The following is a 21,760-nucleotide window of genomic DNA, read 5'->3' on the forward strand; positions in this document are numbered from 1 at the left end:
ATATAAAGATGGTCGGTGTAGGGCTATACAGAACATACTCAATCAAAGACAGATGCTTAGTCTTCACTTTGAGATGATGTGGCATACACATAAACAGTATGCAGATCTCCACACATACAGACTCCTCCTAAGAAATGCATTCCACATAGACTTCATGTCCATACACACACACACATACACACACACACACACACACACACACACACACACACACACACACACACACACACACACAGCTGCAGCTCTCAGAGGAAACAGACATGGGAGGAGGTCAAGGGGCTTAATGGCATTGATCCTCCTAAACATACAATGCTCTGCTAATGCTCCCTTTTTTACACCACACATTACAATACACTTGTTGTCATATTCTTGTGCTGAAACAGATTTTGTTTTGAATTTTGTATTATTTTGTATTTGGCTGACCATATATGTGCTGCTAAAAAGAGGACCACCCCCCCCCCCTCCCCCAACCATAATTACAAAGTAGTGACCGTAAAACTGAATAAAACATCTGCATGTGCTTTACTGTTTCACACTGATACCAACTGTTGAGTCTGTGGCTTTCAAGTAAGCAGGAACACACATTTGAATTGCAATTTTGGCAGATAAGGGGCTTTAGTCAAGTTAATACGTGGTGAAAGAGGGTTAATATCAACTGTGGAATTGCACTCATAGACTAAAAAAATCTCACAATTTGTTTATGTACAGAAAAAATCCTGGTCAACCTCAATGAGCAATAATACAATTTTATATTTGAAGACAATTAACTGAGAATCTTTAGGCCCTGCTTAAATTACTATATTGTCCTATAATTAAAAGTACTTAAGAACCTGGAAGATGGCATACCAGTAAGTATTCATAGATGTTTAGCATGACTATCTGATGACCAAATGTTTAAGTGCATTGCCGTTGACAAATGGGAAATGCCAGTCCAAGCAAGTGTGTGTGGGAATTAGGATTTTGCATTCATCATTGCTCTTTCACCACAGTATGTTATATCAGCATCAGTGTTTTTGAATGTGTACATGTGTACTGTGATTACTTGTACTGCATGCAGATAGATAGATAGATAGATAGATAGATAGATAGATAGATAGATAGATAGATAGATAGATAGAATATATTGGTGCTGGTTAGACTGCTTTTGCAGTTGGCCCTCTGCCTTGGTAGCAATGTTCCAGAGGCAGACCCAATGGAACCACCAATATATGCAGTAACAATGGCCGGATAGAAGATGCCCATGCATGGCAACTATTCTAGAACTGAATGATCAAACTGAATCGAATTCATCAACAATGAAAGTAAAACTTATAAACACACATCCATACAGCTAAGAACGGAAATGTGTGAAGTCACTCAAGCAACCCCAAAAAAGGAACTACAGAGACAGCTTGGTTTAGAGATAGTATAGGCTACTGCAGACATGGGTAGCCTATACTGACATGTTGGAGGTGCTTTAGAAATGTTTTGTTATTGTGCCTGTGAAAAAAGACTTGAAAATTGTGCTTCACATTTTCAGGCAGCCTATCTGAAAGCATACCTACACCTAGCCTGCCTACGAAATCGAGGAAATTGCATGACCTATTCTTAGAGATTGCTGAGAGATTTCCCATGTCATGACCCACAAACTGAACATTGGCTGCTCTCTCAGCAACATAAGTTGTGGGCTTCAAGGAAAGTTTTTTTTTTTTTTATCATAAGTTGAGTAAGGTAGCCTACTGATTTTTCATATTAGTGGATGTTTTGATAGCTTATTATTGCGATTTTTATTGTCTTATTTGTTTTTTCAATTAAAATGAAAATCTACTTAGCTACACTTAAACAAATCGATGGATGGATAAAGTAGGCTATATAAACAAATTGACCTCTACAATAAAGCAGTGCGTATTTTGCTGACATTTAAAAGTTATCTTACAAAAGGCTTAAGGGGGTACAAAGGGCTGAACTCAATAGCCTACTGTCTGCTATCACTGTATTACAGTCCTGATGACGTAGACTCTGCCAGTAATTCAGATGACTTCAAGTACGGCTGTTCCGTGAACTTACACACCCTCCCGCCGCTACACAGCCGAGTTCTATTGGCTTCTTTTGGTTTACAGAGGGAGGTTGACTGAACGGAAAAGCCACATAGGGGTTGGGAGAAAACATGGGCGCTGACAACCCTGCTTGTTTTCAAGACCCGCCCCTAGTGGCAGCACAATTCAACAATTGGAGGAAATTCTGTTATCGTTTCCTAGTGCATGGAGGAAATGTCAGTCAAGTGTAGGCCCCTACCGTGGCTGGCGAGACGGCACTTGCGCTGGGAGTCAGAACCTACGTCGTTATTGAAAAAGTACTCATGAGCTGGGGAAAGAGTCGTCAGTAAAGGCTTATAGAACAATCCATCTGCGTTTTGTGTTGCTGACAGAAAACACTTTTTTCATCCATTCAGCGGCTGCGGTGTCGTGCTGTCGACAAACAGGCTACTTAATTGCGTCAGAAAAGAGACCAGGGAACGGTAAGTGTGAAGTTGCTACAATGTCGCTAGTCAGTGAATAGGCTACATGACTTCAGGAATTTAATAAATTCCATGTATTGAATTGGTCGGCTAGTCACGAGAGCCACACTTCTGATGTGTTATCCAGAAGTTACTTTTAACGTTTAACAGAGTTGCGGCATTGGAGGTGTCTTCATGGAAGTTATTGCAACTTTGTAGCCTGACTTATGACGCTGCTGGGCTGGGCAGCGTCGGAGGGTCTTGATTGCAACAACATTCAGGGTTTACTTGTTTACAATGTCTCTGGTGAAAAGTAGCTTAGACCACATTTTCATGAAGACTGCTAGCTTTTCATCTGAGACCTCGGACAGCATCCAATCTCTGATGGGTTTCCCTAGATGCGGGACGTGACAGAGGGCTTCAACTGACCAAATGAAAGTAGTCTTACATCTAGCCTACAGTGTTATGTAAATCAACACAGTAGCCTAACGGTCGCCATGAAATAGGCTACTTAAATGATGGAAAACAATAAGGGTGGAGTATAGCCTACACCTCGGCAGAAGTCACTTAAGTAGGCTATAGGCTATTAACTCATGCAAAAATATGATGTTTGTGTTCCAGCCTACCATGATACATCTACTTAGCCTAGGCCTAGGCTGCTAATTAATCAAAACTAAAAGGACAGTTTCCACACAGACCTGTATGTCTACCACCCTCGTCAGATGGCACGTGTTGTAGGCTAGGCTATCCCACAGGTATCTTTCCCACCTTTTTGAAGCGTTGTGAGCATTTGGGTGAAAACGGAGTTTCTCTCTATGGTTCTTCCATTCTTACCAACTGGGGATGTCCCCCGAGCTGTTACGTCATCGCTTCCAATATTGGGACAGGGGATGTGTTGGCAGGTGTTCATCTATTCCAGGCTTAGGTTAGCCTTTATTTATTTATTTATTTATTTATTTATTTATTTATTTATTTATTTATATATATATATATATATATATATATATATATATATATATATACACACACACACACACATTATTGTTTTATTAATTCATTTTTTTTGTTACCAACATAGATCTCTGTGTCTGTGATGCAGATACAACACACACACACACACACACAGTATGCTAAATGGTTGGCTGTTGCAGTTGTTGAACTGAACATTTAGGCCTAGCCTATCATCCACATGATGTTGGTTGCATGACCAGTTTGTGTCAAGATACAGGTGCATCTCAAAAAAATAGAATATCATGGAAAAGTCCATTGCCCTGTGTAGACAAGAGATGAAAGACTCAGGAAACCATTGCCGTTGTTTTGACTTAATTAGCTGAATAGAGATCATCTCAGGTCGACAGTTCCGTATAATACATTTTTTATTTAGTTAATATTTTGGGATTCTAGATTTTTGATTTCCTCTAGCTGTAAACCGTCATCGAAAACCAATTTAAATTAAATTAAATTTGATTAAAACAAAAAAGGCTTGAAATATTTCACTTTATGTGTATAAGCGTAAAACAAACGTATAAGCGTATAAACAAAACTGTATTTCGTTGTCTCTGTACTTGTACTCTGCACAATGACAATAAAGTTGAATGTAATCTAAGGTTTTAAAATCAATTAAGGGAACAAAAATGAACTTGTCCATGATATGCAATATTTTTAGATGCACCTGTATCTGTTCTGGTTCATTAAAGTCTTCCATTCAGGCAACTTCAAGGGAACAGGAAATAGAAATCGCAGGTTTACGGGAAAAGAGACACACCTGACCTTTGAGACCAGCTGATGGAATTTTGGCTACCTGTCTAACGCGGGGCACCTGTTGGCACAGACTTGTTTTGGTCATGCTGGAATTTGCAATATGTTACTATATGTTAGACACAGGAGGACACAATTACATTATTTTTTATTATAGTGAATTTATTGTTTGAAATGTTGTATTGCTTAATTTGCTATGTCTGTTTAGAGGACAGCTACCTCATATAATAGGTTAAAGTGAGCACAAGTGGGCTTCCACTTTGAATTTCCTGTTCTGGCCAAGTTAAAGGAGAATTCCTTCTTTGCATAGTTTCTTGAGGTCACTGAGTAGTTTCGATTAAAAAAAAAAACAACCTAGCTAGGCTTACCAGCTAGAACAACCAGGTATAGTGCTATACTCGGGGGCGGGGGCATTTTTAAAATCATTTTGTTTTCATACTGACAGACAGTACTTAGCCAAATCAATTTATATAGTGCATTTCATACACAGAGGTCGTTCAGTGTGCTTTACATAACCAGTGACCTTGAGAAACAGAGATCTATATGAAAAATTGTCTTGAGTTTTCTTTTAACGTCTATGGATTACAAGCCTCCCCACTAGGAGTACTGTTATGCACATCATTCAACCATCAACTATGATAAAGCCATTAACAAGAATATGTGTTGTTTTAGCCCCACTAAACTAGAAACAGAATAACCTTTTCAATAGAGAAGGGAAAAGAATATAGGATGGCATACATTTTCCACAGGAAGGCATTCTCAGGTAGAAATCATAAGCAACACATGTTTTGTCATATATTTATACTCTTTACTGATGTTGTCATTGCTCCTGTGACATAAAAGATAGACGAGACAAGACAATGTCATAGATATAATTCATTATACAAGTGTTACAACACATGGGTGGACTTTGTGGTTTGGCCCAAGATTCAATGCAGATCCACAAATCCGAAAACCCATCACATGGTGAAATCACAAATCCTTGATTTCTGCTCCGTTTCAACCCTCTGTGATTCTGATACCATCCTAGCAACAGGATACCATCGTCACAAAATCCTGGATGTTGCTAGGATGATATCAGAATCATAATTTGGTGAAATTTTACAATGTGATGGGTTTTCCCAGATCCCATCACAAATGGGATAAAATAAGTTTATAATTCCCTCAATGTCCAAATCTATCAATTATCATGCCATACAAATTTTAATGGTTCAGTCATACTGAGAACATGTTTGTCTTCCGTCCTACAGTTTGGGCTGGCTATGAAAAATACTTTTCAAAATGCACAGAATGAATGTGTGAATGCCCAAACATTTTGATTTGAAAATACATATTTTACAGGTCTTGGTTTAGGAACCATTTGTGACCCATATCTGATTTGACATGAAATTACTCCCTAAGAACTGTTGACCAAGAATATGTAGGGAACAATAGTTCCATGAAGACTCAAAGCTTTTGCCTTGTACAGTAACTCTTCATAATCCTTATTAGCACAACATTTCATACAATCTCCAAACACAAGAACATAACGACTACTTCTCCCTTGACCATACAAAATCATATGGCAGGGCCCACAGTGCTTGGCACAATAAGGCCTAGCCTTTCACTGTTTCATAGCAAGCCGTTTCCCTGCATTGATTGGTCAACCAGCCAAATGTGGCTGCTGGGAGTCGTGCCATGGTGTTAATTGGTGCCTCCACATAGGGAGGCAGTCTCCGGTTGAATCCTGTTCTAGCCTATGTGGTGAGCGCTTGCATCCCCAGAGAACAGGCTGTCTGTGACTGTTCATTTGGGGCCTACATGTAGCACTGAGATTATTGTCATAAAAGGCGATGAACTTGAGATGAAAAGCATGTGTGCTAAATTCACTCTCGACAATTGTAATGATAACCAAAGATTATGGACATTATCTTGCCTAATATTTTATTTGGCCAATGGGTGTCAGAGATTGAACTAATTTACGTGGTACAAATGCATGTCATAGCACACTGCCTGACACTTCCTTTTAAGGGGGAGGAAAGCCAAGAGCTAAGTGTTTTTGTTGGCAGACTCAGTCAGTAGCTCTGGACAAGCCCAGTGGCTGACCCTTCATCCCTGGACCTCCATTGTCTCAGATGACACTGATGTACAGTATATGGATTCCCTGATTTGGGTAGAGTCCCCCATGACATCAGGTTGCAGGTTTATTGACGGGTGAAATTGTTAAACCTCAACCTGCTAGAAGAGCAGGAAGAGGAAGTCTACGTCGCTGAGTGCGATTTACGGGATTGATCAGCTGTGAGAGTGACTCGGCAGGTTTCAGCTCACTCATGGGATGCCTCTTCTAGGGGAGAAGGCAAGCCTGCTTCTTTCTCCTCTGGAGAATAGATTCCACTAGAAGTGTTTCTGTTTGATGACCGGTTTGGCAGGCAGACAATGAGTTGAAAAGTGGCCCAGGAAAACTGGGTCATATCTTGTAACCTATGTGTGTGTTTGTTGATGGAAGTCCTGTTTAACTTTGAACAAGTAAACCATGGTGCAGACTTGCAAACTCACTTTTCCACAATCACACCAACTAAAACACCTTCTCACCTCAGTGTCTGCTGCCCCAGAATGCATTGTGGTTGTGGTTGGCACTGTGAAGAAGACTCAACCAGGCCCTACTGTGGAACAGTCGACACCGTGAGAAATATCTACAGGAAGATTTGCCAAATAAAATCACAGAGCCAAGGCCATAAATTAGGGATCGACCATCACGCATCGGCCATCACGCATGCACCTCTTCCTCTCCCTATCCCTCTCTCGTGCACTCACATACTCGATGGCATAGCATCCTCTTTGTGACAGGTCCCTTACAAGCACATAGCCCATTGTGTATGCCTATGGAAATAATTGCTATCAGTCAGCTCTTGGATTAACATGATACACAGGATTTACACTTGTGATGCAAGTTGATAGACAATTGTGTATCAAAAGAAGAAAGAAAAGTTAGCATAATTAAATGCTTTTGAATGAAAATTTTCAGCATATCGCCATAGCCTAGGCTACTATCTACCCCCCTTTTTGACAACTGAAATATCGGTTTTACATATCGGTTATCGGCCTCCTGTTTTGGTAATAATTGATATCGGTATTGGCCCTGAAAAAAACATATTGGTCGATCCCTACCATAAATAAATGAGCCGTTGTGCTGTCAACCCAGCATCCATTTGGCAGGTCTTGGCTTTAAGTGGGTATCAACTGGAGGCTTACTGGATATGGCATCCTGTCCAGGTTGCTCATACTGGAACATTGTGTTCCTGTGTAAACTGAGTGGGGTGGCCAGATGCAAGTTGGCCCTTGTTATTATAATGTCCTCAGGGGATAAATGTTCATGGAGAAGCCTCCTTTCATTATCAGTGCTGTGCTTTCATATTGCAGAAGCTTGATTGGGGTGCGGTGTCAGGTGGGGGATGGGGGGTGTTTGGTTTCGTCCTGAAATGAGGTTTAAGATGTCTGTGGTTATATAACGACTCTTGTGCTTTCATCTGGAGGAAGAGGAAGTCCAAGTGAAACTCTCACTGTTGCAGAGAAAAAATGTGTGTTTAATGTGTTTAAGTCAGCGTTTAATGTCTAACTATTCATAGAAATCAACAATTAAAGGAACACACTAACATTTGGTGAAAAAAGCTACCGTTTACCCCATAGTTAGGTAAGTGGATACATACCCTTCTCTTCTCTATGCATGTAATAACCTAGTCTGACACTGTTAGCCTAGCTTAGCATAATTCACTGGAAGTGGGTTGCACCAGTTGGCCTATATCTCCCTTTTAGCTATAGGTTAGCTATAGCTAACTTGTATAACCCACATCCAGTTAATTATATGAAGTCGGGCTAATAGTGTTAGACTGTGTTTGTGCACACACAGAGAACAGAAAGGTATGTATCCTCTCACCTGACTGGGTACCTGTAGATGGCCAATAAGTTCATTTCCCCAAACATTGGCGTTCCTTTAAATAATGGGTGCTGTTAGTTGTAATATTAGTCACAATATTTACATGTTTTGCCCACAGACTGTGTTTATAAGGGTTTTGCCTGAGAACACCCATAGTAAAAATGGACATTGTGCAGATGTGTTCAGATGTAAGGACTGAAGACAAGGTCTTATGCATTGTTCTCAGTGACGTCAGAATTCCAGTTGGCTCCCACTGCTGAGCACAGAATTAAGCTACCTCACATTAGCCAGACTGTGTTCATAATATTAAGCCTTGTGAGAAGAAGAAAAACTCTAACCACCTCCAGATCTGGTTTCATATGTCGGTGAGGGGGTGTGAGACCTTCATGTCCAAAGTCTGTATAATTTGTGACGATACTGCTGACTGACTACCTCACTGATTGGGCAATTATAAACCCGCTAGTCAGACAGCACTATTTTATGACTAGGCGTGTACAGAAGTGGATTCATGCATCCGTCCATTAAGCACATCCAACCAGTGTATGAATACCCCACTGTGTTTGTTTGTTTTGGTGTGTTTCTGTGTGAGCGGGTGCGTGTAAATGAGCAGCGTGTGGGGGTTTACTGTGGCTAGTGTTGGGGGAGGGGGAGCCCCACACAGGGGGGCTATGCTCCAGCGTCACCACTGGGGCGTGCAGGAAGTGAGAGGCAGCAGGACACAGACAGACAGACAGACAGACAGACACGGCACGCAGACGAACACAGCTGTCAGTGGAGTCTAGGCTGGGACGACACTTGGTCAACCACCAGAAGGGGCGTTGTGTGTCTGATTCACTGTTTCCCGGAAAAGACCAGCACTAAGACACAACTGATGCTTATCTCTCGCCGGCAGGGGCAATATAAGTGATCTATGTTCAAAGCTGTGGCATCGTCATGTCATTTGTGTTCACTGTTGCTCTCTGTCTCCCTCTTCCCTTACTCCTCCACCCTCTCTTGTTCTCTCTCATTTTGGTGCTTGTCTCTTTTGGTTCTCTTTCTTTCTTTCTCTCTCTCTCTCTCTCTCTCTCTCACCATCCCTCCATCCCTCTCTGGTCCGGGTCAGGAGTAGGTCACCATGGCCCAGTGGAATCAGTTGCAGCAGCTGGAGACGCGCTACCTGGAGCAGCTCTACCACCTGTACAGTGACAGCTTCCCCATGGAGCTGCGCCAGTTCCTCGCCCCCTGGATCGAGAGCCAGGACTGGTGGGTACCCGCTCAGCTGGGCAGGCCAGTGCCATCTGCACTGCACGCATACTTATAGCAGACGTGAAGCTTATAGCAGACGTGAAGCTTTTACCTTTCCAGCGCTACTGCAGCTGAGTGTTTTAGAATGTTTGAGAATATTTCTTCACTGTCTGGTTAATGAATTGAACATTTCTGTAGTGTGCACTGTGCAGTTTCGCATAATCTACCATTTGGCAAAATGACAAAGCTGCATAAATAGATCGGATCAGATGATGTGGACAGCAGTCAATAATAACATGTTACATGTAATCTGCAACTAATACTTCCAAGCTGATTTGATCATGTACAGAACAAGTTTGACTGGCATGTGGGTTGTTTACATGAGGTGTTAATGAAAATTAGCTTGGCCAAGACGGTCCTCTTTGGTCTCTAAAGCTTTTATGCTGGACCCATGTGTATTTACAATTCTTTGCGCTGACCATGCGAGATGAGATGGTCTGTTGTGAGAGTTAAGCAGCTGATGGCCCCTGATGTTCTTTAATACCCTCTGCAGGAAGAGGAGCTGTGGAAACCGCAGTGCTCAGCCCCTGTTTCACTGAAATTCAGTCACAGTTCTGAAGAAATGCCTCTTAATAAACCATAAGCCCTCCTGGGCTTCACACACACAACCTCAGTTTCCTTTGACTGACTGTCTTTCTCGTTCCCTCTCTCTGTCTCTCTGTCTCTCTCTCTCTCTCTCTCTCTTACTCACACACACATACACACGCTCACACAGAGAGACTCTTTCTCTATCACACACACACACACACAGACAGATAAAGCTCACCGTAGAATTTCTGCGGGAGATTTACCTGCACGGGTTTGAACAGAAGTGTATTGTAGTGGGTGGTTTGGTATGTTTAACTAAATGGGATTTCCCCTGAATATGATGGTGGCCCTCTCTCTGAACTTTGCCATGGACCTAATCTTCTAAGATTTGAGGCTCTTTCTTTGTCCAAAACTGAATATTTGTAGTAATTTGCAGCTATGCAACACATTTTTCTGGATCCTCCTAGGCATGTACTGCAATCAATGTGGTGAGAACTTTTACTGCTTTGTTTAATTTAGATTGATATAGTTTCATTCAGTCTTGGAATAGCAACCAACGAACTTCAAAACCAATCCAAAAATATACAGTGGGCAGTTGTTAGCACATAATCAACATTTACAAGACTAAATTAACTAACAAGGGAGATGATGAGCCTAAACATTATTTGGCTCTGACCAGAGATAGTACAGCATACGATACACTACAGTAGTGGAGCAGTGCTAGCTAGCTATGTACCCACCCTTATGCATTACAGGTGTACACTTAACTTAAAGTGTAGGTTCAGTGTAAATTGACCCATAGCCCTGTTGTATAAGCTCACCACATGCACCCCATCGGAAAAAGAATGAGGCCATTTGGGACAATGTAGGCCAAGTTATGGACAGGCAGCTTAAAGCAGACCCATGGGGGCATCAAAACTGAAACTGAAAGTAACTCCCCACTGCCCCCATGGGTCTGCTTTAAGCTGCCTGTCCATAACTTGGCCTATGTTGTCCCAAATTGTCTCATTTTTGTTCCTATGGGGTGCATGTGATGAGCTTGAACAACAGGACTATGGGTCAATTTACACTGAACCTACACTTTAACTTAGTATGAAGGTACGGGACTCGGTAAAGGCCACGTGTTGGAGGAGCCCTCAGAACTGAAAGTATAACTCCGGAGTAAAAACAACCTAGGGTCTATTTAGAGAACCTTACAACTTCAAACTTTTGATTGAGAGCAAAATTACATTAATTGGTGGCGTTTTGAGCAAGACCGTTTATTCAAATCAGTGCTGCACAGATGTTTGTATGAAAGTGTGAAGGATTCAGCCACATCTGCGCAGCGCTGCAAGATCGCCACCAATTAACGTAATTTTGCTCTCAATCAAAAGTCTGAAGTTGTTAAACTACCGTAAATAGACCCTAGGTTGTTTTTACAAGTTGTTGAGTTACACTTTAATAAGCACCCTGACTTGAGCCTTGACTTGTTTACTATAGCACTTGGTAACAAGCCCCAGCGCTGATGTGAGCTCTTCAGATGGCTGTTAACCAAGGCCCCCACCCCCAGTAACCCACCACTTCTGCTTCCCTCAACATTGTTGTATGTACAGTATGGAGCATGATGTAGCTGATAACTGTAACAGCTTAGAACGCACTGGACTCAAGTTTGATTCCTGACCATCACACATTTCTGTCATTCACGTTGGATAACAGCATCCACCAAATACCTGGCCTTTACTTTTCCCTTTACCTGTCCTCCCTTTCGTCTTCCCAAAGGGCGTACGCGGCCAACAAGGAGTCCCATGCCACGCTCGTCTTCCACAACCTCCTGGGAGAGATCGACCAGCAGTACAGCCGCTTCCTGCAGGAGAACAACGTGCTCTACCAACACAACCTGAGGCGCATCAAGCAGCACCTGCAGAGCAAGTACCTGGAGAAGCCCATGGAGATCGCCCGCATCGTGGCGCGCTGCCTCTGGGAGGAGCAGAGGCTGCTTCAAACCGCTACCACCGCACAGCAGGTCAGACGCACGCACGCACGCACGCACGCACGCACGCACGCACGCACGCACATGCACATGCACATGCACATGCACACGCACATGCACATGCACACGCACATGCACATGCACATGCACACGCACATGCACATACTTCACTGGCCCACAACCATAGATGATGGTGATCGTTGTATTTGGGTTCTCACACTCTGTTAAGTATAAGTATAAGTTCTCACACATACACAGGCTTGCATATTTAAACATGCAGATAGACTTCATCAATAAGAAGTACAAAGTGCATCATGAGCAGAGACTCATCACATATCTAAACGTTGCAGTATTGCACGATTGGTTGCCTATTGTTGTGGGAAGCTTTGGTGTTAGTCTGAGGCTCTGGCTGTACAGATCAAGCTGACCTGACCTGACCCGCTCCCCCTGCCCAACTCTGTCTGTCCACAGGATGGCCAAGCAGCCCACCCCTCTGGTACCGTGGTGACCGAGAAGCAGCAGATCCTGGAGCACAACCTGCAGGACATCAGGAAGAGAGTGCAGGTGAGTTGCCATGGTAACCAGATTGCAAAAGCAAAAGACAGATGTTTGTAGCGTGTCCTGGCAGTCTTTTCAGATGGTCATCCAAGATAAAAGCAATTACAGCGTTCGTGAGTGTGATGCCTGTGTTGGTCACTTCCCTGTCTTGCTGCGTTGTTACCGTATTGCCACTTTATCCTAGAGTGATGGGAAGAGGTTCACTGGAAACTCCAGCATACATTTTATCTCTGTTTTTTTACCGTTATTTATTGTTCTGTGTTTTGTTCTATTTTGAAATGAAATTGCCACTTTATTGGACACAATTGAAACCAGTTACAGTAAAAGGAGAAGTAAAAAACAAAACACATACATACACATACACAAACACACACCACACACTTGCTTGCTCTTATTTCAAAACAATACAAAAAAACAGGGCTCCACCTCTTCAAGAGTGTCTCCCTGCGCAGCCTCATGTTGCCATTCCTTTAGTGGCTGACACTCCTCTGTGCGCTCAAAACCCTTGGGGACAACTCCCAATATAAAATAATCAAATCAAGTCAAATATCATTCACGGCTAAGTAGATATCATCCTAATGTTTCTTCAGCTTCTCACAAGAACAAAATGTACGGGCAACTTTTGAATCGGTTTCCTCACAATTCCAAAGACTAGAAATAGTTTTTCCTGTGGAGATATTAAAGCTCCAATCCATATCTCTGACCAATCCATTTACCTGACAGACCCCATCAAATTATTTGGTCCATACTTCAGCAGTGATCTGAAAAGGGACATTAATACCAGCCACATCATGAAAAAGGCCCAACAAACACTGTACTTCCTTCCAAGTTCCATGTCAACAAAGTCCTGCTGGTACACCTCTATAAAGCCAACCTCTGACTGTCCGGTATGGGAACAAGCAAAGAATAAATTGGAGCAGATTTTCACCAAAGCTGCCAATGTAATTGGTTGTGACCTTCCCTCAATTCGCCCTTTGTACACAGAACACACCTTTAAACGTGCAAACAACTCCTACTTATTTTCCTCACTTTTTTCACTGGGCTGAGCAGCACCAACACCACCTGAATTATCAAGTTGAAGCCCCCAAAATACTGTTCCATTGCAGATGAAGAGAGAATTGTATTTGTTTCCTCATGCTTACTAAAGAGCTGTCTAATTTGTAGAAACCTGAAGAAGTCCGTATTTGGAAGTCCAAAAACTGGGTTTATTTTTACTTAATAGAACTAGCTGGTGAATATGAGTAAGACTATATCTAGCCCAATGTTTTAAAGGTGCTTTAGAGCGATGCCACGCATTTTTTAGGTAAAACATTTTATGTCACTTACTGCAAACATCACCTAACCAACCGCTAGCTGTCTGTGTCCTGAATACACTGTAAAAAAACACAATCTCCGTGGACAGCCCAGGCTCCAAAAACGGCAACAAAAACAACCTGGGCAAACCTAGCCCATAAAAACATAGCAAACTGTTCCAGCAAGTCACAGACGAGATGTGCATTTAGGAGAGTTTCAATTGCACGGGAGCAGCACAGGAGGGAGGGGGAGGAAGTAGCGAGCTAGCTCTCTCACTGTGTGTTCACTGTGTGCTGCTGAGTGTGTTTCACTAATTCACGGATTGGGATAAATGCAGAGACCAAATTTCCCTCACGGGATCAAAAGAGTATATATACTTACTATACTTATACTTAGAAGTGACGTTACCCAGCATCGCTTGGAGCATCTTTAAGCCTCCAATTGTAGTGGTGTAAAATTGTTGATTGTGGTTAAAGTTGATAAGTAGATAAGTAGTTTGTGCTTTCTCTGTATTTCTGTCCTTATGTTTGCCTTACATGATCTCAAAGATATATTTGAGAATAGTATCTGTGCTTTATATTCACGTTTATGCATATCTAACCACCTAGTTAAAAGTAGCGTTCGTAAGCTAAGCAACCATGGGGCTTTACTTGTGCAGCCCAAAAATATATTTTGAGGCTCAAGCAAACCCTCCATCAGATTTAGAGAGCTGTAGAGTCTTGGAGTCTTATTTCGGGTCTCTTATCCTGCCAAATAAATCTGGAATGCAAGCGATCTAGTGTTGATCTTGGTACAGATATAGGGAACATCTGTAATGGCTATGCAAGCTTTCAGCTCCACTTTTCTAACATTAAGTTGTCTTGCTTATTGACAGTTGACACTAATTTGAGCAACAGTGGTTCTCTTGTCTAAGCATTGTGTTTTATATATAAGCCCAGACAGGTGTGGTTGCTGCTTGTGATTTGAGGGTGTGGGTTGTAATGCAGAAGGTGTTGTTGGTGTTCATTTTCCTTCTCTCTTTCAAGGACATGGAACAAAAGATGAAGATGCTGGAAAATTTGCAGGATGATTTCGATTTCAACTACAAGACATTAAAGAGTGCTGGTGGTAAGCTGAGCATTATGTGCTTATCCATGGAACTCATCAGGATATTAGCAGTTAACACCCATACCGCATAAAATGGAGGCTTAACCACTCACCACACAGTTTTTTTTTCCCACTCCGTGTGTGTGTGTGTGTGTGTGTGTGTGTGTGTGTGTCTGTGTGTGTGTCTGTGTAGAGCTGTCCCAGGACCTAAATGGGAACAGCCAGGCAGCAGCCACCAGACAGAAGATGGCCCAGCTGGAGCAAATGCTTAGTGCCCTGGACCAGCTCAGGAGGGTAGGCCACCACCCTACTCCACCTTCTCTCTCTCTCTCTCTCTCTCTCTCTCTCTCTCTCTCTCTCTCTCTCTCTCTCTCTCTCTCTCTCTCTCTCTCTCTCTCTCTCTCTCTCTCTCTCTCTCTCTCTCTCTCTCTCTCTCTCTCTCTCTCTCTCTCTCTCTCTCTCACTAACTAGCTAGCTACAAGCTATCCCTTTGTTGTTTTTCCAGTAATGAATAATGTAGGAGATGCTCTTAGTCAAGTGGACTGTGAGGGGGGGCTCTTTGTGTGCACATGGGCAGTCTATGAGAGAGAGAATGTGCATGCATGGCTTCCTCTACTCTTTTTTTTATCTGCTCACGCTACTTTGCTCTGTGTGAACCCCATCTTTCCACAGCAAATCGTGACTGAGATGGCAGGGCTGCTGTCAGCCATGGACTTTGTGCAGAAGAACCTGACGGATGAGGAGCTGGCCGACTGGAAGAGGAGGCAGCAGATCGCCTGCATCGGAGGCCCGCCGAACATCTGCCTGGATCGCCTGGAGACATGGTACCTGGCCACAGACACACATACAGTACCCTCCAGAATTATTGGCACCTCATGCTAAAGTTGACTAAAATCTGGTATAAAAATAATCTGTTGGTGATTTATGGTGATGTGTAATCTCACCATGAAAACAAATAGGAAAAATCCAACCTTGAAGGGAAGCACATTTGTTTTGAGAAAAAGGAAAATCTCATAAAGAAATAAATGTTTTTAACAAAAACACGTTGCTCACAATTATTGGCACCCCTGCTTATTATACCTTCTTAATCCTCCGTTTGCCAATAAAACAGCTTGTAATATTCACCAATGACACCCCATAGAGTTGGAGAATACAAAGCAAGAGATTTAAGACTGGACGATTGTTTTGGTTCATTGACCTGATGAATGATCCAATCATGACCAACTTTTAGTGTCTTGTCAGAGATTGACAGATTTCCGTTGAAAATGTTCAGGTCTTTTCTTGTTGTTCAGGATACCATGCACCAGGTTCCCAAGGCCTTTGGGAATAAAAACAGCCCCACAATAGCTCAGTGCCTCCACCATAATTCTCATTAGTCATGGGGTTCTTTTCAGTATAGTCATTCTTCTATACAGTATATGCCAAACACACTTAACATGTTTTTAGCCAAAGAGCGCAATTTTCATTTCATCTGACAATAGACCACACTGCCAGATAAAGTCACTGTACCATTTAGTAACTCCTGCTGTTTACATTGGTAATTAAATGACTGGACAGGCTGTTACCTAGCATCTAATCTATTAGCAATGAGGTCACTTTTGAAGATTTTTTGGGGGACTTGGTGAACCCAAGATGACACCTTTGTCTGTAACTTTCCAACAGTGGTTCTTATGGATTTTTTTGCCTATCTTACCATCCTCCATACTATGCGTGGGGGCAAGATAACCTTGGGTCTTTGTCTAAGCATGCTTGTCACATTTCCAGTTGATTAGAACCATTTAATCATTGTTTTAACTGTAAATATTGGCATTTTCAACAAAGTACCTAGTTTGTATAGACATTCCCTGACTTACAAATGTCAACACACTTTCTTTTTCTTTAAATTTAGTGTATTCTCTTCTTTCTGATGTTGAAAGAGGATTTAGCCTCTGTCTCACTTTATTTTCATACCTTAGTGAAAACTAAAGTCATGAACTACTTATGAAAGTTCAGACACTCTGATTAACTTGAATAAGTTGAAATTAGATAGGAAAATGAATCTGGTTTTGTACATAAGATTTTTCTAGGGGTGCCAATAATTGTGAGCAACGTGTTTTTGTTAAAAATATTTATTTCTTTTTTAACATTTTCCTTTTGTCAGAATACATTTTCTTCCCTTCAAGGGTGGATTTTTTTTCTCATTGTTTTCATTTTGAGAGTACAATGAATCATCAAAAGATTATTTTTTATACCTGTTTTTAGTCAACTTTACCCAAGGTGCCAATAATTCTTGAGGGTACTGTATACAGTGTATACTATTTTACCTGGCCCCACACACACACACACACACACACACACACACACACACACACACACACACACACACACACACAACATACTATTAACCCTCCTGTTGTGTCCGTGGTCAAATGTGACCGATTGACAATTCCTTTCTCTCAAACATATTGTTAAACTATTCTGACTACCATGAGGCCCCATGATTTTGTTAGCACAGGCCATCTGAACACACAAAACAAATTTTGACCATTTTTTAACAATTTTAGTGTTTTATTTAACTTTATAATACTAGAAATGAATGGGTGAAAAAATGGTCAGTGTATACAGTTGAGTCCAGACACATACCTATTGGTCAGATGGACTGTATGTGTGCATCTGTACATTAAAACACACACACGAACACACCCACACTCCCCCTCTTTGCTTCTATGCCAGCCCCCATTGGAACCTTTCCCCAGTAGAATCTAACCCTTTTTGACTTGCATGAGCCTGGTTCAATGAGGCCTGCAGGCCATGGAAGTTCAAAACTGGCTATATACAATAGAACAAAAGTTGATACAAAGGTCTATCACAACATTAGATAATACCATATGTGTTACTATGGATTTATAACAAGTTATAATGCAGCGGTCATTTTTGACTGGGAACACAAAACTAGTAAACATGAAACGAACACAACAGGAGGGTTAAGTTTCCTTGGTGCCCCAATGAAGTCACTTATTTTCTGTTTCTCTCACACACGTCTATATACTGATAACATAATATTTGAAGAGTTTGTATGTAAATACCACTCCACACACTGAACATGACCGAGTGAACCATTTAAGGGCCTCTCACAACAGGTCGTCTTTTGTTTTCCATTTACTCTGCTTGCTTCTGCGCATCTCTCTCTTTAATGAGCATTATTAACATGGCCGTTTACAATACCATTTGGGCTGAGGAAATGGCTCAGTGTGGTTGGAGTTGGGGGAGGGCAGTTCTTGATTCATGTGGTGATTTACTGTAGTAAAAGGGTTTTAAACGTTAAATGTCTCTTCTCTCCCACTTTCTCTCTGGCCAGGTTCACGTCTCTGGCTGAGTCTCAGCTGCAGATTAGGCAGCAGATCCGTAAGCTGGAGGAGTTGCAGCAGAAGGTGTCCTATAAAGGAGACCCCATCATCCAGCACCGGCCTGCACTGGAGGAGAAGATCGTTGACCTCTTCAGGAACCTCATGAAGAGGTCAGCAACACCGCACTGCACACACGCGTCTGCACGCACCAGTGGTGTGCGGGTCCGGACACAAGTGGCCCGCCCTCGCCCGATATTTTTATCAACCTGACCGCTAGCCTGGCGGGCCATCCTATATCATTGAAATGTATAGTCTGGAATCGAACCATTCACCTCGCTTAATCCAAGGGGCGGGCAGAGAATTGTCTTTCAAACTGCCTAGGCATGCAATAGGCCAGCGCTACGACCATATCCATTATCCGGTCGGCAAATACATCCTTCTTCGAAAAGTAATGACTTAAGTGCATTGTGTTGCTCAACTTTCAAAGAAAAGCACAAGTCCAACTCCTCCAAAGTTGACGCCAACGCCGATTCAAACAATCGCTCTTCGTTCGCCATAGCCACCTTTCTTGTTGTTCACAGTTGCAGGACTGTCGCTATCCTGTTAAGCCCGCCTTAAGACTCTCTAACAAAATAGAGCGCTGTGATTGGATGAAGTCCACGGCGTCAGCCAATAGAAATCCCTATGGTTTGATACTAGACGTACAGGCTGAGCAAATTAATTTGCCGCCGCTAGGGTGCGTCTAGATTTCTAGGCTACCTGACCACAACTCGAACCGCGAATATTAATGAAGACAAAATGATACCCGATCCACACATCCACGATGTGTGCTTTTGGTTAATGTAGCCTAACATGCAGTGTATCCTTATTGAGCTATGTAAAACTTTTACATAAACAAAACAGAAAGCCCCCCTAATCACGTCAGCGGTGCCTGCAGGTGTAAGGCTGTACGCACTAGCCTACCATCAGGCTACAAGGAGTGAGAGAGAATTCCCCTGTGTGTCACTCCAAGTTGGCCAACCATACCACCATGCACCATAGGGCATCTGTGGCCTACTGGTAAGGGAATCGGACTTGTGATGGGTGGCAGGTTCAATCCCTGACTGGTAGGAAAAACGTGGGTGGGGGGAGTAATTAAAACAGCTCTCCCACATCCACATCCATGGAGGAGATGTCCTTGCGCAAGGCACCTAACCCCCAACTGCTCCCTGGGTGCCTGATTAATAGCTGCCCACTGCTCCGGATGTGTAGGTGTTCTCGTAGTGTGTATCTGCTTGGAGCAGTGTGTACTGCTCCAAGTGTGTGTGTGTGTGTGTGTGTGTGTGAATGTGTGCTCACTACACCCGGATGGGTAAAATCGGGAGAACACATTTCCTCACAGGACATCCCCCCACCCCTTAAAAAAAAAAAGAACAATTCCAGACTCTTCACTGCAGCCTATTATTAGCTGCATGACAGTAAGCCATTTCTGTAAAAGAAACTAATTCATTTGTGAAACTTTATGCAGCAGAACTACACACAGCTGAGCATGCAGGAGAGAATGTTTGCGCAAGAATGAGAATGAGAGCGCACGCACACACACAGCAGCAGTTAAGGGACTTGCCACTGTTGTTGGCAACCAGCTATTAGCTAAATCACTGACAAGACTCAAGGCTTTTGATAACAGAAATTACAAAGGCAGCCAAGGCAAAGATGGCGGTGTGTAGTCTGTGCAGCATAATATTTATTCCTGTAGGCGCCCTTTACCCATAACATCCCTTATCAAATGCCCACGACCACAAAGCGTTTAACACTGGCTGTAGGGTAAACGTTTAACATGGGCTACTCATGGCCGCTCTGCTGACAAAAGGTGGTAAAGTATCAGCATTATTTTATTGAGTTACTGCTCATTTGGTCTTGTGCCAAACCATAAAAAAAAGCTGCTCTACTGGTCAGTCCGCATATAAAGCAATCTATTGCTTGAGGTCTTGGAATTCCGCTTGAGGTCTTGGAATTCCACTTGAAGTTACTCAGTTAGGCTGGGAGGGTTTACCAGTGCCACATTTGTGATGAGCCATGTTGGTTGTGCCTGTTTTGTGGCTGTCATACTTTTAAATGGCTTCAAAAGAAGTGCATAGAACATAACCAACTGCTGTTATCTTCTTTAAGAACCTCTCTAAGATACTCCACATAGGCTACTTTGCTTTTCCAGAGGAGTGTCTTTGTTAGTTTAAATTCTCGTGTCTCCAGCTTCTGTACCGTCTCCATCTTCATCCTTCTATCAGACCTAGGTAGCCTATGTGGCAAGTTCATGCTGCATCCATTGAAGTAATTTAGCCAATGATCTCTTTGAAAAGCAATTATTTAATAATTAAATGTTGATGTTAGCCCTCTCGTTATATATTAAGTATTTTGTAAAAATATATATTTCACTAATTGTAAATTACCTGCCTGCAAATGACCCGCATATCATTAAAAATATTTTTTTAGGACTGGTAAGCGCAGGTGACTGTGCTCCGCAGGCAACCGCTCAATTTAGATCAACCTGCGCACCACACACACACACACACACACACACACACACACACACGTATAGGGTTGCACTGATCCAATTGAAATCCACAAAACTAAATGCTTGTTTTGTGCTTGATGTGTTTTCCTGCAGTGCGTTTGTGGTCGAGAGGCAGCCCTGTATGCCCATGCATCCTGACAGACCATTGGTCATCAAAACAGGCGTCCAGTTCACCAACAAAGTCAGGTGAGAAAAGGATACATGTGCAGGTGCACGTCCATACAGACACACAAACACACACCGGTTTCTGATTTTGGATCTTGCTTTTCAGATTACTGGTGAAATTCCCTGAGCTTAACTACCAACTGAAAATCAAAGTCTGCATTGACAAGTAAGTTCAGATTCATTATCTGGCCATGTTTCTTCGAAGGATTGTTTTTGTCATAATCTGTAGAGAGCAGCCGGTAACAACATAACAGAACTGCTTTTTGTTCTTTTGCAGGGAATCAGGAGACGCTATTCGAGGGTGAGTCTATTATTGTGTACGCTGTGTGCTGTGTTAAGTAAAATAAAACCACATCCTCTGTTGAGCAATCCAATTTTATGTGACCACGTGCGCTGCTGTCTCAAATGTCTCAATCAGATCCTCTACCCACACGTTATACTCTCCCCTGCTTCTCTTCCTGCTTGCGTTCTTTATGCATGTATTGCGCAAGTGTTCTACTTGGACTCGCACAGCGCCCTTGGTCCACACAGCTTTCACTGCGCTACACACTGGCTTGCGTGGAGAAGTGTGTGCGCTTGTGTCCTACAGTATGACCTGTCCTCCATATGTGTACAGATGTGTCCAGGAGCAATGCACTTAAATGAGGACAAGCAGATTGTGTGGAGTGCGGTGCCTTATTTCTGTGCGTTTTTTATGTCCAGGTCACGTAAATTCAACATCCTCGGCACCAACACCAAGGTGATGAACATGGAGGAGTCCAACAATGGCAGCCTCTCAGCAGAGTTCAAACACTTGGTGAGTGAGAGATGGGTCAAGTGCATTGTGGGATTGGAGTCAAGATGGGTCAAGTGG

At 42.6% G+C, this 21,760-nt stretch overlaps 1 protein-coding gene across 4 annotated transcripts in view; it reads left to right on the plus strand.

The window, feature by feature from the left end:
* The first annotated feature begins 2,257 nt into the window (after nucleotides 1-2,257).
* The window catches only part of stat3 (signal transducer and activator of transcription 3 (acute-phase response factor)), a 33,717-nt gene continuing 14,214 nt past the window's right edge, over nucleotides 2,258-21,760 (plus strand). For 2 of the 4 annotated variants that reach the window (XM_048245605.1, XM_048245606.1), the window contains exons 1-12: nucleotides 2,258-2,497; nucleotides 9,250-9,389; nucleotides 11,718-11,961; nucleotides 12,400-12,492; nucleotides 14,805-14,886; nucleotides 15,059-15,159; nucleotides 15,538-15,689; nucleotides 18,203-18,361; nucleotides 20,836-20,928; nucleotides 21,014-21,073; nucleotides 21,185-21,208; nucleotides 21,610-21,703. In XM_048245605.1, coding sequence (XP_048101562.1) covers nucleotides 9,262-9,389; nucleotides 11,718-11,961; nucleotides 12,400-12,492; nucleotides 14,805-14,886; nucleotides 15,059-15,159; nucleotides 15,538-15,689; nucleotides 18,203-18,361; nucleotides 20,836-20,928; nucleotides 21,014-21,073; nucleotides 21,185-21,208; nucleotides 21,610-21,703 — 1,230 coding nt within the window. In that variant the 5' untranslated portion in view covers nucleotides 2,258-2,497; nucleotides 9,250-9,261. The remainder of the gene's footprint in view (nucleotides 2,498-9,249; nucleotides 9,390-11,717; nucleotides 11,962-12,399; nucleotides 12,493-14,804; nucleotides 14,887-15,058; nucleotides 15,160-15,537; nucleotides 15,690-18,202; nucleotides 18,362-20,835; nucleotides 20,929-21,013; nucleotides 21,074-21,184; nucleotides 21,209-21,609; nucleotides 21,704-21,760) is intronic. The other 2 variants (XM_048245603.1, XM_048245604.1) reach the window with 2 other exon arrangements.

The sequence above is a fragment of the Alosa alosa genome, chromosome 6 (genome assembly GCF_017589495.1).
Source record: "Alosa alosa isolate M-15738 ecotype Scorff River chromosome 6, AALO_Geno_1.1, whole genome shotgun sequence".
NCBI lineage: Eukaryota > Metazoa > Chordata > Actinopteri > Clupeiformes > Clupeidae > Alosa > Alosa alosa.